Here is a 13,674-nt window from a genome sequence, read left to right as displayed (position 1 = left end):
CTGCTAGGCTACAGTCCATGGGGTCGCAAAGAGTCAGACATAACTGAATGACTTCACTCACTCACTAGCGACTAAACAACAAATACAGGAATTCTCAAGACTTCCCTTGTGGTCCATTGGTTAAGAATCTGCATTGCAATGCAAGGGACACAGATTCAATCTCTGGTCAGGGAAGTAAGATCCCATATGCTGTGGAGCAACTAGGCCTGTGCGCCACAACTACTGAGTCCCCAAGCCACAACTGGAGAGTCCATGCTTTCTTTGTGGTCAAAGAAAGATCCTGCATGACAAAACAAAGATCCCTCATGTTGTTAAGACCCAACACAGTTAAGTAAATACAAACAAACATGGGAAGTCTCAAAAAATTTCCTTTGCCATACACCCTTTTTGTAAGAAGCTGCTGCTGCTGCTAAGTCACTTCAGTCGTGTCCGACTCTGTGCGACCCCCACAGACGGCAGCCCACCAGGCTCCCCCATCCCTGGGATTCTCCAGGCAAGAACACTGGAGTGGGTTGCCATTTCCTTCTCCAATGCATGAAAATGAAAAATGAAAGGGAAGTCGCTCAGTCGCGTCTGACTCTTTGCGACCCCGTGGACTGCAGCCTACTAGGCTCCTCCGTCCATGGGATTTTCCAGGCAAGAGTACTAGAGTGGGGTGCCATCGCCTTCTCCGCTTAGCGACCTATGACCCAAAGCAATAAAACAGCAGTCTCTCACATGAGTGATGCTAAGGGAACTGAAGCAGGAAGGATAAAGATGTAGAAGAAAGAGAGGTATCCAGGAAAAAAACATGTATCAATAATCTCTAATGGTCTGTCTGTGCAGAAATTCATTTTGAGAGGTTGTTGGAAGATGTAGGAAGACTTGATAATGGGTAAAGGAAATTAATCAAATAAAGAGAATTTTTAATGTCAGAGAAAAGGAAACAGAGTTGTAACAGACTATTTGGTTTTAAAGGAAATATTCCCATGGGCACATTAATGTACCCACGGGGTATCAATTTAACAAAAACATTGGGATAAAGAGTGGGATAAGATTATAAAAGGTTAAATGTTTCATTTAATATTAAATTAGTAATTCAAAAGATGTTGATATAGCATATCTTTTGAAAACAGTAATATTATCTTTTGAAAAATATCAATATTTAACAGAAAAGGTAGACGATACCTCTAAAGAATAGGACTAGAGAGGGGATGAGAAAGGAGACTGTTTAATTTTGTTACTTCTATAAATCTTTTAGCAGTTTAACTTCAAATATGTGCACATATCACTGACAAAAATTAATTTTAATTTTTAAACCTTTCAGAAAGCAAAGAATAAATTATTGCAAATAAGAGTCAGAGTCAATCACTAAATCAACTTTCAATCCCACAGCATCATCCAGGGTTATCTCTGAAGCCTTCAGAACACCTGCATCAACTGACTGACTACTTTAAAAAAAGCCTGCACATTCAATAATGGTACTGGAGCAACTAGATACCATCTTAAGCAAGATAAAAGAATCTGAACCTAAACTTCATACCATAATACAAAAACTAACTCAAAATATATTATAGGCTCACATATAAAACAAAACTTTTACCAAACAAAAATGGGAAAAGATCTTCAGTGTCTAGAACTAGACAGAGTTCTTAGACACCAAAACATGACCTGTGAAAAGAAAAATTAATAAATTCATCTAAATTTAAAATTTTTGCTGTGTGAAAGCCCATGTGGGGACTTCCCTGGTGGTCCAGTGGTTAAGAATCTGCCTTCCAACACAGGGGACATGGGTTTGATCCATGGTGAGGGAACTAAGACCCCACATGTCGCAGGGCATTTAACCCTTAACCCCATGTGCCACAACTACTAACCATGTATTAGTAGTTGAGAAGTAGGGAGAAGCCCATATACCACAACTAAGGCCTGATGCAGCAAAATAAGTGAATAAATATAATCCACCCCCTCCCCCCCCAAAAAAAGGCCACATGAAGAAGTAAGAAAACAAACTATAGAGACTGGAAGAAAATATTTGCAAACCACATGTTCAACAATGGACTAGTACTTAAAATGTATAAAGAACTTTCAAAACAGGAAAAAACAAACAAACAAAAAAAAGGAACCAATCCAATCAAGAAACAGGCAACTGACATAATCAGATAACTCAGCAGAGAATATACAGATGGCAGATGAGGACACAGAACAGTTTTTAACAGCTCTGGCCATCAGGGAAATGCAAATTAAAACCACGATGAGATTACTACTATACACTTACCAGAATAGCTAAAATACAAAAGAGCACCACCACCAAATACTTGTGAAGATACAGAGAAACTAGATCACTCACAAACTACTGTGAGAATATAAAGTAGTACGGTCACTCTAGGAAGAGTCATATCCTTATGAAACTAAACATGCAGTTACCATCCTGACCCAGTAACTGCACACTTGGGCATCTATCCCCGAGAAATGAACATTTATAATCATACAAAAACATCTACACAAAAATTCATATCAGTTTTATTTACAACAGGCAAAAATCAGAATCAACTCATGTGTTTCTCAATGGGTGAGTGGTTAAACAAACTGTAGGGAATGCATGCCATGAAATACTATCAGCAGTAAAAGGAACTACTGGTGCACACAACTTGGATGAATCACCAAGGAATTAAGCCAACTGAATAAAAGCAAATCCCAAAAAGTTACAACCTCTTGATACCATTTATTTTATATTTGTGAATGACAAAATTTTATAAATGGAGAACAAATTTGGGGGGGGGGGGACAGGGTATAGTTAAAAAAGAACACAAAGGATCCTTGTCCTTTGGAACTGTTCAGTATCTTGACTGTGGTGGTGGCAAAATGAACCTACAAAAGTCACAAAATTGCAGAGAATTTAATATACACAAACAAATGAGTACAAGTAAAACTAGAGAAATCTGAATAAGACTGGTGTGCTGTGCCAGACGACAATATCCTGGTTGTGATACTATAGTTTCACAAAATGTTACCATTAGGAGAAACTGGGCAAAGTGCACAAGGGATCCTTCTGTATTATTTTTCACAACTGCATGTGAATCTACAATTGCCTTAATAAAAACATCAATTTTAAAAAGTCCTGCATAAGCATTGCCATTGATATGAAAGAAACAAATCAACACTGCTTTCTGTTCTGATTTTGATACGTTGTACTTTTTGGGTCTCCAGAATAATGGTTTTTTTTCCATTTTCTAATGTTTTACAACCTTGGATGCTCTGTTTCTGGGTCATGCTGGAAACTTAGTGTTCCATCAGCAGTTGCTGTTTTCCTCAAAAATATGATTTTTCATCTCTGGAAAGAAGGATAAATATCAAGTAATCACTTTTGCTAAAGTATATGGTACTATCTTCAAACAAAAATTTATTTCTCATTTGAAATTTCCCTTCAGATGAGTTTTCTTCACCAAAATTTTATTCTAGTCATCATTTTAAATTCCTCTTCTTATAATCCAAATTGAAGAATTTACCCCACTAACCTCCAATATTCACCTCTTTGAAGGCAGCAAAACCTTTGTAAGACCTTTACAGTCTCAGGGCTCACACAATGTTCTCAACCCTCTCTATAGCTTTTATACTCTTCCTTCATGACTGGACCATCTCCATAAGCAGTGTTCCCATGAAGATTCTCTTAGATCCACACAAACTTCTATTTTTTGCTAAATAACAGTCTTATTTATAAATCAACACTCAAAAGGCCCCTATTTCTCTGTTAAACTGCTACCACAGAACTAACCGGGCAATTCTCTACTGCTAATTGAAACAGACTGCCAGTATTTCTATCATTCTTTACTTTTTACAAACCAAACAGGAATATCAATCAGTATTTCCTTTGCCAATTCGTGTCTACCATTACACACCATAATGCAAAGAGCCAACTCACTGGAAAAGATTCTAAGATCTTTTGGAAAGATTGAGGGCAAGAGGAGAAGGGGGCGAAAGAGGATGAGATGATTGGATGGCATCACCAACTCAAAGGACACGAGTGTGAGCAAACTCTGGGAGATAGTGAAGCACACGTTAGCCTAGCAGGCTGCAGTCCATGGGGTCGTAAAGAGTTGGACACAACTTAGTAACTGAATAACAACAACATTATTAGCTCAGGTTATGCTAAAGGAGTACGTCAAGGCTGTATATTGTCACCCTGCTTATTTAACTTATATGCAGAATACATCATGAGAAACGCTGGACTGGATTCAGAAGCACAAGCTGGAATCAAGATTGCCAGAAGAAATATCAATAACCTCAGATATGCAGATGATACCACCCTTATGGCAGAAAGTGAAGAGGAACTAAAAAGCCTCTTGATGAAAGTGAAAGAGGAAAGTGAAAAAGTTGGCTTAAAGCTCAACATTCACAAAACTAAGATCATGGCATCTGGTCCCATCACTTCTTGGGAAACAGAAGGGGAAACAGTGTCAGACTTTATCTTTTTGGGTTCCAAAATCCCTGCAGATGGTGATTGCAGCCATGAAATTAAAAGACGCTTACTCCTTGGAAGGAAAGTTATGACCAACCTAGATAGCATATTCAAAAGCAGAGACATTACTTTGCCAACAGAAGTCCGTCTAGTCAAGGCTATGGTTTTTCCAGTGGTCATGTATGGATGTGAGAGTTGGACTATGAAGCTGAGCACCGAAGAATTGATGCTTTTGAACTGTGGTGTTAGAGACTCTTGAGAGTCCCTTGGATTGCAAGGAGATCCAACCAGTCCATTCTAAAGGAGATCAGTCCTGGGTGTTCTTTGGAAGGAATGATGCTAAAGCTGAAACTCCAATACTTTGGCCACCTCATGCGAAGAGTTGACTCACTGGAAAAGACTCTGATGCTGGGAGGGATTGGGGGCAGGAGGAGAAGGGGACGACAGAAATGAGATGGCTGGATGGCATCACTGACTCGATGGACATCGGTTTGGGTGGACCCTGGGAGTTGGTGATGGACAGGGAGGCCTGGCGTGCTGCGATTCATGGGGTCACAAAGAGTTGGACACGACTGAGCAACTGAACTGAACAGATGCTTTGTTTGCAAAGGACAAGTGCCCTGAACAGACCCCTTGATATTTGGTGCTGATACTTGTTACTTTCCCACTTCTGTCAAAACTACTGCAACTCCACTTTTCAAATACAAATTGATGAGTAGGAGAATGACCTTATCCTTAATTTTTTCAAACAAAACAATGAAAATTCTCAGGATGAGAAACACAGTGACGAACAGGATTGTATCTGGATTTTAGTCAAAACTCTTTCCACTAACTAGTCATATAATCTTTTGGCTTCTCTGGTGGCTCAGATGGTAAAGAATCTACCTGCAATGCAGGAGACTGTGGTTCGATCTCTGAGTTGGGAAGATCCCCTAGAGAGGGGAATAGCTACCCACTCCAGTATCCTTTTTGGAGAATTCCATGGACAGAGGAGCCCAGTGGGTTACAGTCCATGGGGTCGCAAAGAGTCAGATATGACTGGGTGACTGACACTTTCACTTTCTTACCTCATGAGTCTCAGTTTTCTGACTCTTAAAATTCACTGCAGAGTTCTTTCCTATATTAATATTCTAAGGGGTTCTATAGGGAGACACAAAACAAAAAGACAAACCTGCCTTTAGTATCTGAAATTACAGCCAGTAATACTAAGAATGGGAAAGAATGACCCCCAGTTAACAGTAGCCATCACATGAAACAGTGAAGGGGCTATCTGAGAGTAAATGCTCTTTTAGAGAGCTGCATCAACTGTCCAAAGGTGTTTTGGGTTTGTTTTTCTTTTTTGGTAGTAAAATATACTGAACGTAAAATTGACATTTAACCACTTTTTAAATTGCAGTTAAAAAAAAACACATAAAATAAAAATTTACCAACCTAACTAGTTTTAAGTGTATAGTGCAGTAGTGCTAAGTATATCCTCAATGACTTGCAACAGAATTTCAAAGCTACTTCATCTCACAAAACTAAAATTATATCCCCATTTCCCCCTCCTCCCAGTCCCTGGGAGACTATCAACCTACCTTCTACAATTCTACTTTGTTTCTAGGAATTTGACAACTTTAAATATCTCATGTACTTGGAATCATGCAGTATTTGTCTTTTTGTACATATTAAACATTTCTAAGTATACAATTCAGTGTCATTAAATATATTCCCATTGCTGTACAAACATCACCACTATTCATCTCCACAACTTTTTCATCCTTCTAAACTGAAACTATGTACCCTTCAAGCAGTAATTCCCCATTAACTGAAATGTTGTACCCATTAGGAAATAACTTCCCATTACCCAGTCCCTGTAACCACTATTCTACTTTCTCTATGAACTGACCTATTCCAGGTACCTGTAATACTTGTCCTTTTGTTCTGGCTTGTTTCACTTAGCACAGTATTTTCAAAGTTTATCCATGTTGTAAAATCTATCAGAATTTCATTCCTTTTTAAGGCTGAATAATACTCCATTGTATGTTATGCTACATTTTGTGTATCTATTCATTTGTCTATGGACATTTGAGTTGTTTCTATCCTTGGGCTATTGTGAATAATGCTGCTAAACAGACAGTAACAAGTGTTGGAGGATGTGGAGAAATGGAATCCTGGTGCCGTGCTAGTGGGAATGTAAAAACAGTGCAGCCACTGTTGAAAACAATATGGTGGTTTCTCAAACAATTTATTAGCATAGGACTGATTCACTCCTAGATATATACCCAAACGAACTGAAGGCAGAGACAGATACCTGCATGACAAGAGTTCATTTATGTCAGTCACCCTAATGGGTGTGAAGTAACATCACATAATGGTTTTGATTTGCATTTCCCTTATTATTAAAAGATGTTGAACATTTTTTCATGTGTTCACTGGCCATTTATGTACCTTCCTTGGGAAAATGTCTGGATAGTTTTAATCAATCCTAAAAATACATCTTGAAATGAAAGACATTTCTTATGTACTCTGGCATTTCTGCAGCATGAGCCACTGTCTGGGTATCACAGCAAAGTCCAGACACATTTAAATGCAAAAGGTTTTGCTCAATTTTCTAAAAAGCGGCCTCTCCATATAAAATGGGCTCAGTTCAATAAACCAATTTTTAAATTCATGTTAGTGGAACCTACTCCTCCAACATTCGGTAAAAATATGCAGAAAGCAACAAAAAGGACGCGTCCATTGCCTCTCCCAGAGGCAAGAGCCTTTACCAATTTAGTTTTTTACCTAGAACCCAGAGGTAATGTTTTCATGACTTTGGCCAAATCAACCAATGAAATATGGTCATCCAAAAACCAGCAACTCTCTCTAGATCATATATTTAATGTTTAGAAAGTAGGTAAAGAAGAAATGTTAAAATGTAACTAGCTAATTCTAAAGGATCCTGGTTACACTGTACTTACCACCTGTCTGCCTGCCTTCATTATTTATCAAGCACCTATTAAATGCAGGGATTCTTCTAGGTGCTTAGCATCTATCAGCAAAAAAAAACAAAAAAAAGACAAAGTCTTCTGCCCTTGTGCAGCTTATATTCTAGTGCCCTTGAATTTGCTTTGTGATTGGTGAGTATGGAACATACCATCATAATTTGTTTTTAAAACTGTCTGCAATAAATCTGACCATAAATGTGATACACAACTTCTGATATAGATGTGTGGAAAAGTACATAGAAAAATTTAAATAGCCTTTGTGAGCTTTGTAAATAAGGACCATAAGCCTATAAAAATTATTTCCTCCAAGAATCAATAACCAATGAGTAACTAAGATGACTATGTCTAAAATAATGACAGGCTACATTATACTCGCAGTTTGGCCCTTCTGAACCCCTGCAAGGTAACCACTTCCTTTCAAACCTCAAGATGTTTTAACAATCAAATGCCAACTCAAATTTCAGTATCATTCATAGAGAATGCTCTTTATTTTTTAAAAAGCAAAGCAAAACAAACAAACAAAAATCTTAGCCAACTGATGAAATTTAAAATGCCCTAAAAGTAGTACATATTTCAAGTATCTCTAATCATCTGCATATTCGCCAACTGGCCAGTTTATACTGTTTAGACATGCACTGTCCAAATGTGCCTAATCTGAGATGAACCGTAAAGATAACATACACAATGGAGAAGAGTATAAAATGTCTCAACTATTTTAAAGTTTTGATTATATAATAAAATGAGAAGACTTCGGATAAAATGAGCTAAAAGACAGTATTAAATATTTCTTTTCCTTTTTAAATGTGGCTACTAAAAAATATTATGTGACTCACATTATGTTTCTTTTGGATAGCATTGATGTAAGACACCAGGAGACTTCTAAACATGCATATAGAGCTAACATATGCCACATGTTGGAGCTGAACTCAGAATTTTACATCCATATATTCTGTTCAACATGTCTTAGATATCAAAGTATCACGCACATCAAATATTTTCGTATCAAAATATGAACATTCCAGAGTGTAAAGTGAATTGTTTAGCAGAGCACTAACCAAATATTTGCATGACCACTGCATACAGGGCATTCAATCCATAAAGTAACTTGTTCTGCCCCACTACAGCATATGGGGCATGTGTTCCATATATAACTGATATGCATGCACTGTGCTCCTACAGTGCGCCTGGCACCATGCCAGGCACTTTGCTCTCATAAAATTCTCACAACTACTGTGATGGGTACTATTATTAACAATACTTAAAGAAACTGAAGTAGGAGAAAAGGTTAATTAACTTGTCAAAGTCCCATAACTAGTAACCTGTGGAACTAGGATTCCAACCCAGCAGGTGAGATCCAAAATCACCACACATTTTTATTAGTAAAAAGACTACACAAGGGAATTTCCTGGAGCTCCATGCTTTCACTGCTGAGGGCAAGGGTTCACACCCTGGTCTGGGAACTAAGGTCCCAAAAGACTATGTAAGAAAATTGTATCATTATCTTACAGGACTGGGTTTTAGTTGTGAGTACAATAAACAACACCCCTACAAAAGGCCAAGAGTAGATGGGAGGTAACGTTTTGCTCCTACTTTCCACTCTACCTTTCTCAACCACACGTTAAAGCTGACCAACGTGGATTAAATCTCTGATCTTACTACAGGTTTATTCTACGCTCCCTTTTGCAGGAAGGCCCCATCCCACCCCTCTAGTTCAATTTCTACTTGTCCTTCAGACTTCATTTTAGACATCATCTCCATGCAAGCCTAGTTTAGACTAAGCGCCCCTCTCTCTATGCTTAGCCCCACTGTAGCACTGTCCACACTCTGTTGTGCTTCCTCCCTAGATTCCCTATCATGTTCACCACTTATCTATCCCGAAAACAGTGCCTAGCGTTAGGTGCTCAATAAATATTTGCTGAAGGATCTAACCACCTGATCCACCCAGCTACAGCTCAAAGTGGAATATTAAAAGTAAAGTTAGTGGTAGGAAGTGCTAACCCACAAGCAGAGAACAAGTTCTAAGTCTCATGAAATTTACAACAGATCTAGAGAGCAATACAACATTCAGGAAACAAGAATTACAAAGACGCCCTCCCCACAAAACAAGTAAAATCAAAATCTAGTCAAAACGATCTAATGCCAAATTTCAGTATAATCTGTTTTATGAGAATGAATTAAGTAGCTGACACTTATCACAAGAAATCCAAATCAACGATTCCAAATGCTATAAATTGAGATCAGCTTAATTTTGACACTTCCCAGAGTTCAAAGAAAACTATGCTTGCTTTTTATAATCATTTCAATATAAACTTAATTACACTTAAAATGGGTTTTATTGCACTTGCCCCAATGCTGTGTACTGGTCCCAAGTGACAGAGACAACCTCGTGTTAAGATATTTATCGTGAGAGGGAAAAAAAAGGATCTCACATCCAACCCAATTTAACACAATTCGTGTAAATGACAATTTTCTCAGTAGAGTTGAAAGGGACTTTCCTAGAGCCTTCCCTTTTCTTTTCCTAAATAAGAAACCGATTTAAAAGGTCAATCTTTAGCTCTTACTTTCATACTAAATAATTCTGAAACATGAGGTGAAAAGTACATTAGAAGTCCCAAGGCTATGACTTGCAAGACACTTCCCTATAAGACGCTAGTGTAAAACAGAAGGGGAGAACTTCATTCTTTCAGGTTCGAGGACAGAAACTGACCATCTCCATCAGATTACTGCTTCTGCTGATGTCTCGAAAAGCACTGTGTGCAAACATGCCACAGAGTCCCACCCCAAGCACTAAGAGCCTCCGATTGTTTGACACATCAATGGATTAGTCAACGCGGGGCAACTCACTTTTCCCTTCTAATTTGCTTTAATTATTCCTTACACAAACCCTCAAGTTTACTCTAAGTTACGACCATATGGAATCTCTTTGCCCTGAAGTATAAATTCAGGTCTTTACCAAATGACCCCTACTGCTTCAACCCCAACCATCAAAATAATCCCTTACAAGTATCGTACATCTAGTAACGCCATACAAACATGGAAAAAGCCAACCCTGACGCTTAAAGAAACATGATTCTGGAACGCTGTTAATGCTGCATATTTTGTAACAGCAGGCACTGAGCAGAGTGGGAGACTTGAGAGCAAAAGACCGGATGGAAAGCATGGGAAGACCCCGCCCCAGAAAGCTCAATGCCGATTCAAACAGTAACTTGGGTCTGTCGCTTGGAATCGGGATCACTGAAACAAAGGCGTATATTACGGGAAGCAAGATGTCTGGAGTAAAAGGAACGGTTTGCAGCTGCAGAGATCGCACACCATCCTCCCACAGGTCTTACCTATGGTGGAAATAAAGGTGGTGTTGAAGGCATCATCCGAAAAACGAAAAAGGACGCAGGTCTTCCCCACTCCCGAGTCCCCGATCAGGAGCAGCTTGAAAAGCAGGTCGTACGTCTTCTTCGCCATTGGGAGGAGCGGCTCAGGCTCTCGCCGCCGGCGGCCCCAAGGGATCGGTCCCTCTCACTACGGGCCAACTCCTCCTCACTCGGGCGTTCTCAGGCCGGAGGACCGGGGGGAAGCGTGGGAAAAAGGACGGCTCGAGAGGGCGCGGGTGACCTAGGAACTGCCTCGTCGAGGAAGCCCCGACGGTGGCGGCGTCCGGTGCCTCCGAGGGCGGCGACCGCTGCTCCGCAGCCTCTCCCAGCCGCTCCGCCCGGTTCCGGGGAGTCGGTCGGGACAAAATGGCCTCCCCTCCCCCCTCAGGGTTGCTCGGCCGGGACGCTCCGACGGGCGAGCGAGCAGGCTCGGCCGTCGAGGGAGCGCGGTGGGCGTGAGGACAGCCTCTCTCTCCCAAGCAGCAGCTCAGCGCTAGGACGCAGCGAAGTCAGCGAAGGAAGACCCGGAGCTGACGAGCTTAGCTACATAGCCACAGGAAACCGAGCCGCCCCGGCCAGAGCCACCTTTTCCCCGTGCCCTCTCACGCCGGCGTGCGCGCTGCCTGAGACGCACGCAAGGACGTACGCCCGCCCTCCTCTCGCGCCCTCTTCCTGCGGTCCGCCCCTGCGCACGCGCGCCAGGGGGAGTGCGCGACCGCTGGGGGCGGAGAGTGAAGCTCGCTCTGGGTCTCCCAGCCTCAATCTAAGGCCCGGCGGAGATGAGAGAGGGGTGGGGCGAGAGAGGGCGAGGCCGCGGGCGCGCTCCCTGCGGCCGCCTGATAGGGTGCGGCGGCCTGACGAGCACGCCCCTTGGGGAGGCGCTGTTTAGTGACTGCGCAGGCGCGGCACTACCCCGCCCCCCCTTGACACCCCCGATTTTTTTCTTCCGGTTGCTCTCCGACTTCGCTGAGGATGTTTCGGGTCCCGTTTGACAAGCTTATCGAGCTGAGGGTCTTGGCGCAGCCACGGCCTTGGGTGGCCGTGTGTTTCCTGTGCAGCTGTAGCTTGTAAATACGAGGAAAAGTAGTGCCCTGGGTCATTTAACAGCCTCTTCGCTAAAATGAGGTTCATCCTGGAGTGTCCTCCCCCTTTTGGGGGGAAACATACCAGCTCCAACCTGGTTTGCTTAAGGAACAAGAATTGGCATTCAAGAGAGCGGGAGTTTGAAATGGGAAAAATCTGGCCACGCTACTCAGGTTGGGATGATGTAATCTGAGTTCCAGGGAGGGGGAGAAAGAATACCGAGGAACACCTGGGCGCTGGGGAAACCTCCCCGCCAAATGGCAGCGCCGGTGTGTTCTCAACACGGAGAACCCGCTCCAGAACTGATCCGCCTTTTCGGAACTGGGAGAATCAAGGAACGCTATACAGAGGAAGCCGGGCCCGCCCCCCTGCCGCCAAAGTCGAACCCCCAGTGTCCCAAATTGGGGAATAGTGAAGCAAACCCCAACTCCGCTGCTTCTTACTTGCACTTTCTTTTCATACTTCCCATCAGTCAGTTTATACCTTCCCTTTCTTCTTCCTTTCTGTAGTTTAAATATGTATACTCCTGCCCTAGCATTCTCAGTGTGCTTCATGGCTCCTAAGCACACCGAGGGTGTGATGGCAGAGTAGTTGAACCTGGTAGGCTGGTTCAGCTTGACACTGGAGTAAACGCCGGGACATCCGGAAAACAAGAAACAGGGCTTGCCAGAGACGTAGAAACTATATCACACCCCACAACCACCACCAAAGTGTTCATGTATTTGAATCAGTTCAGTTCAGTGCACATTTACATATTAAATATGTAATTAAAATTAGTCTTTCAAGCAGTTAGCGTAATCGTATTTCAGTCTCATTCTTTGAAGAGTTGTCTTATATTCTTCCTGTACAACTACCCCTAAGGCTTCATTTCTGAAAATGCCTGTCTTCTCTAATCTCACTCTAGTTTGTTTCTGTGATTGCTCTTGTCTCTTACACCTTATTCTCTGTGACTCATTCTTTCTCCCATTGGGAATGCCTTATTCAGATAATACCAACAATTCTAAAATAGTCTAGGCATGCAAATCACAAAATGAGCTATGATGAGTACTTCACAGTTTTGTCACTAATTCCGAGTCATAACATTCAGGAAAATCTCCACTGTTAGTCTTCCTTTCAAAATAAGTTTGATTAACTAAAACCCCAAAGTTGTGAAGCACTCTAGAAATGCTATGATTTTTAAGTGTAGAAAGACTAATTCCACTACATAAATGTTAGGGATCAGTTCAGTTCAGTCATTCAGTCATGTCCAACTCTTTGCGACCCCATGAACCTCAGCACGCTAGGCCTCCTGTCCATCACCAACTCCCAGGGTCCACCCAAACCCATGTCCATTGAGTTGGTGATGCCATCCAACCATCTCATCTTCTGTCGTCTCCTTTTCCTCCTGCCCTCAATCTTTTCCAGCATCAGGGTCTTTTCAAATGAGTCAGCTCTTCACATCAGGTGGCCAAAGTATTGAAGTTTCAGCTTCAACATCAGTCCTTCCAATGAACACCCAGGACTGATCTCCTTTAGGATGGACTGGTTGGATCTCCTTGCAGTCCAAGGGACTCTCAAGAGTTTTCTCCAACACCACAGTTCAAAAGCATCAATTCTTCGGCACTCAGGTTTCTTTATAATGTTAGGGATAGTGGGCAGCTAAAAATGAAACTTCTTCAAGAGATGGGAATACCAGACCACCTGACCTGCCTCCTGAGAAATCTGTATACAGGTCAAGAAGCAACGGTTAGAATTGGACACAGAGAAACAGACTGGTTTCAGACAGAGAAAGGAGTACGTCAAGGCTGTATATTGTCACCCTGCTTATTTAACTTGTATA

At 41.6% G+C, this 13,674-nt stretch overlaps 1 protein-coding gene and 1 long non-coding RNA gene across 2 annotated transcripts in view; both read right to left on the bottom strand.

The window, feature by feature from the left end:
- The window catches only part of RAB10 (RAB10, member RAS oncogene family), a 67,258-nt gene extending 55,890 nt beyond the window's left edge, over positions 1-11,368 (bottom strand). The window contains exon 1 of the mRNA XM_086325925.1: positions 10,737-11,368. Coding sequence (XP_086182051.1) covers positions 10,737-10,863 — 127 coding nt within the window. The 5' untranslated portion in view covers positions 10,864-11,368. The remainder of the gene's footprint in view (positions 1-10,736) is intronic.
- On the bottom strand, positions 2,682-3,312 carry LOC147362855 (uncharacterized). The gene is made up of 2 exons (XR_015136548.1): positions 3,225-3,312; positions 2,682-2,847 (listed from the first exon to the last, which is right to left on the bottom strand). It is a non-coding gene; the product is annotated as an uncharacterized LOC147362855 (long non-coding RNA).
- Positions 11,369-13,674: the final 2,306 nt, after the last annotated feature.

Source organism: Bos grunniens, chromosome 11, assembly GCF_055505025.1.
Source record: "Bos grunniens cultivar Pamir isolate PY7600 chromosome 11, Bosgru_T2T1.0, whole genome shotgun sequence".
Lineage (NCBI taxonomy): Eukaryota > Metazoa > Chordata > Mammalia > Artiodactyla > Bovidae > Bos > Bos grunniens.
This window is presented reverse-complemented; position numbering and strand designations above follow the sequence as displayed.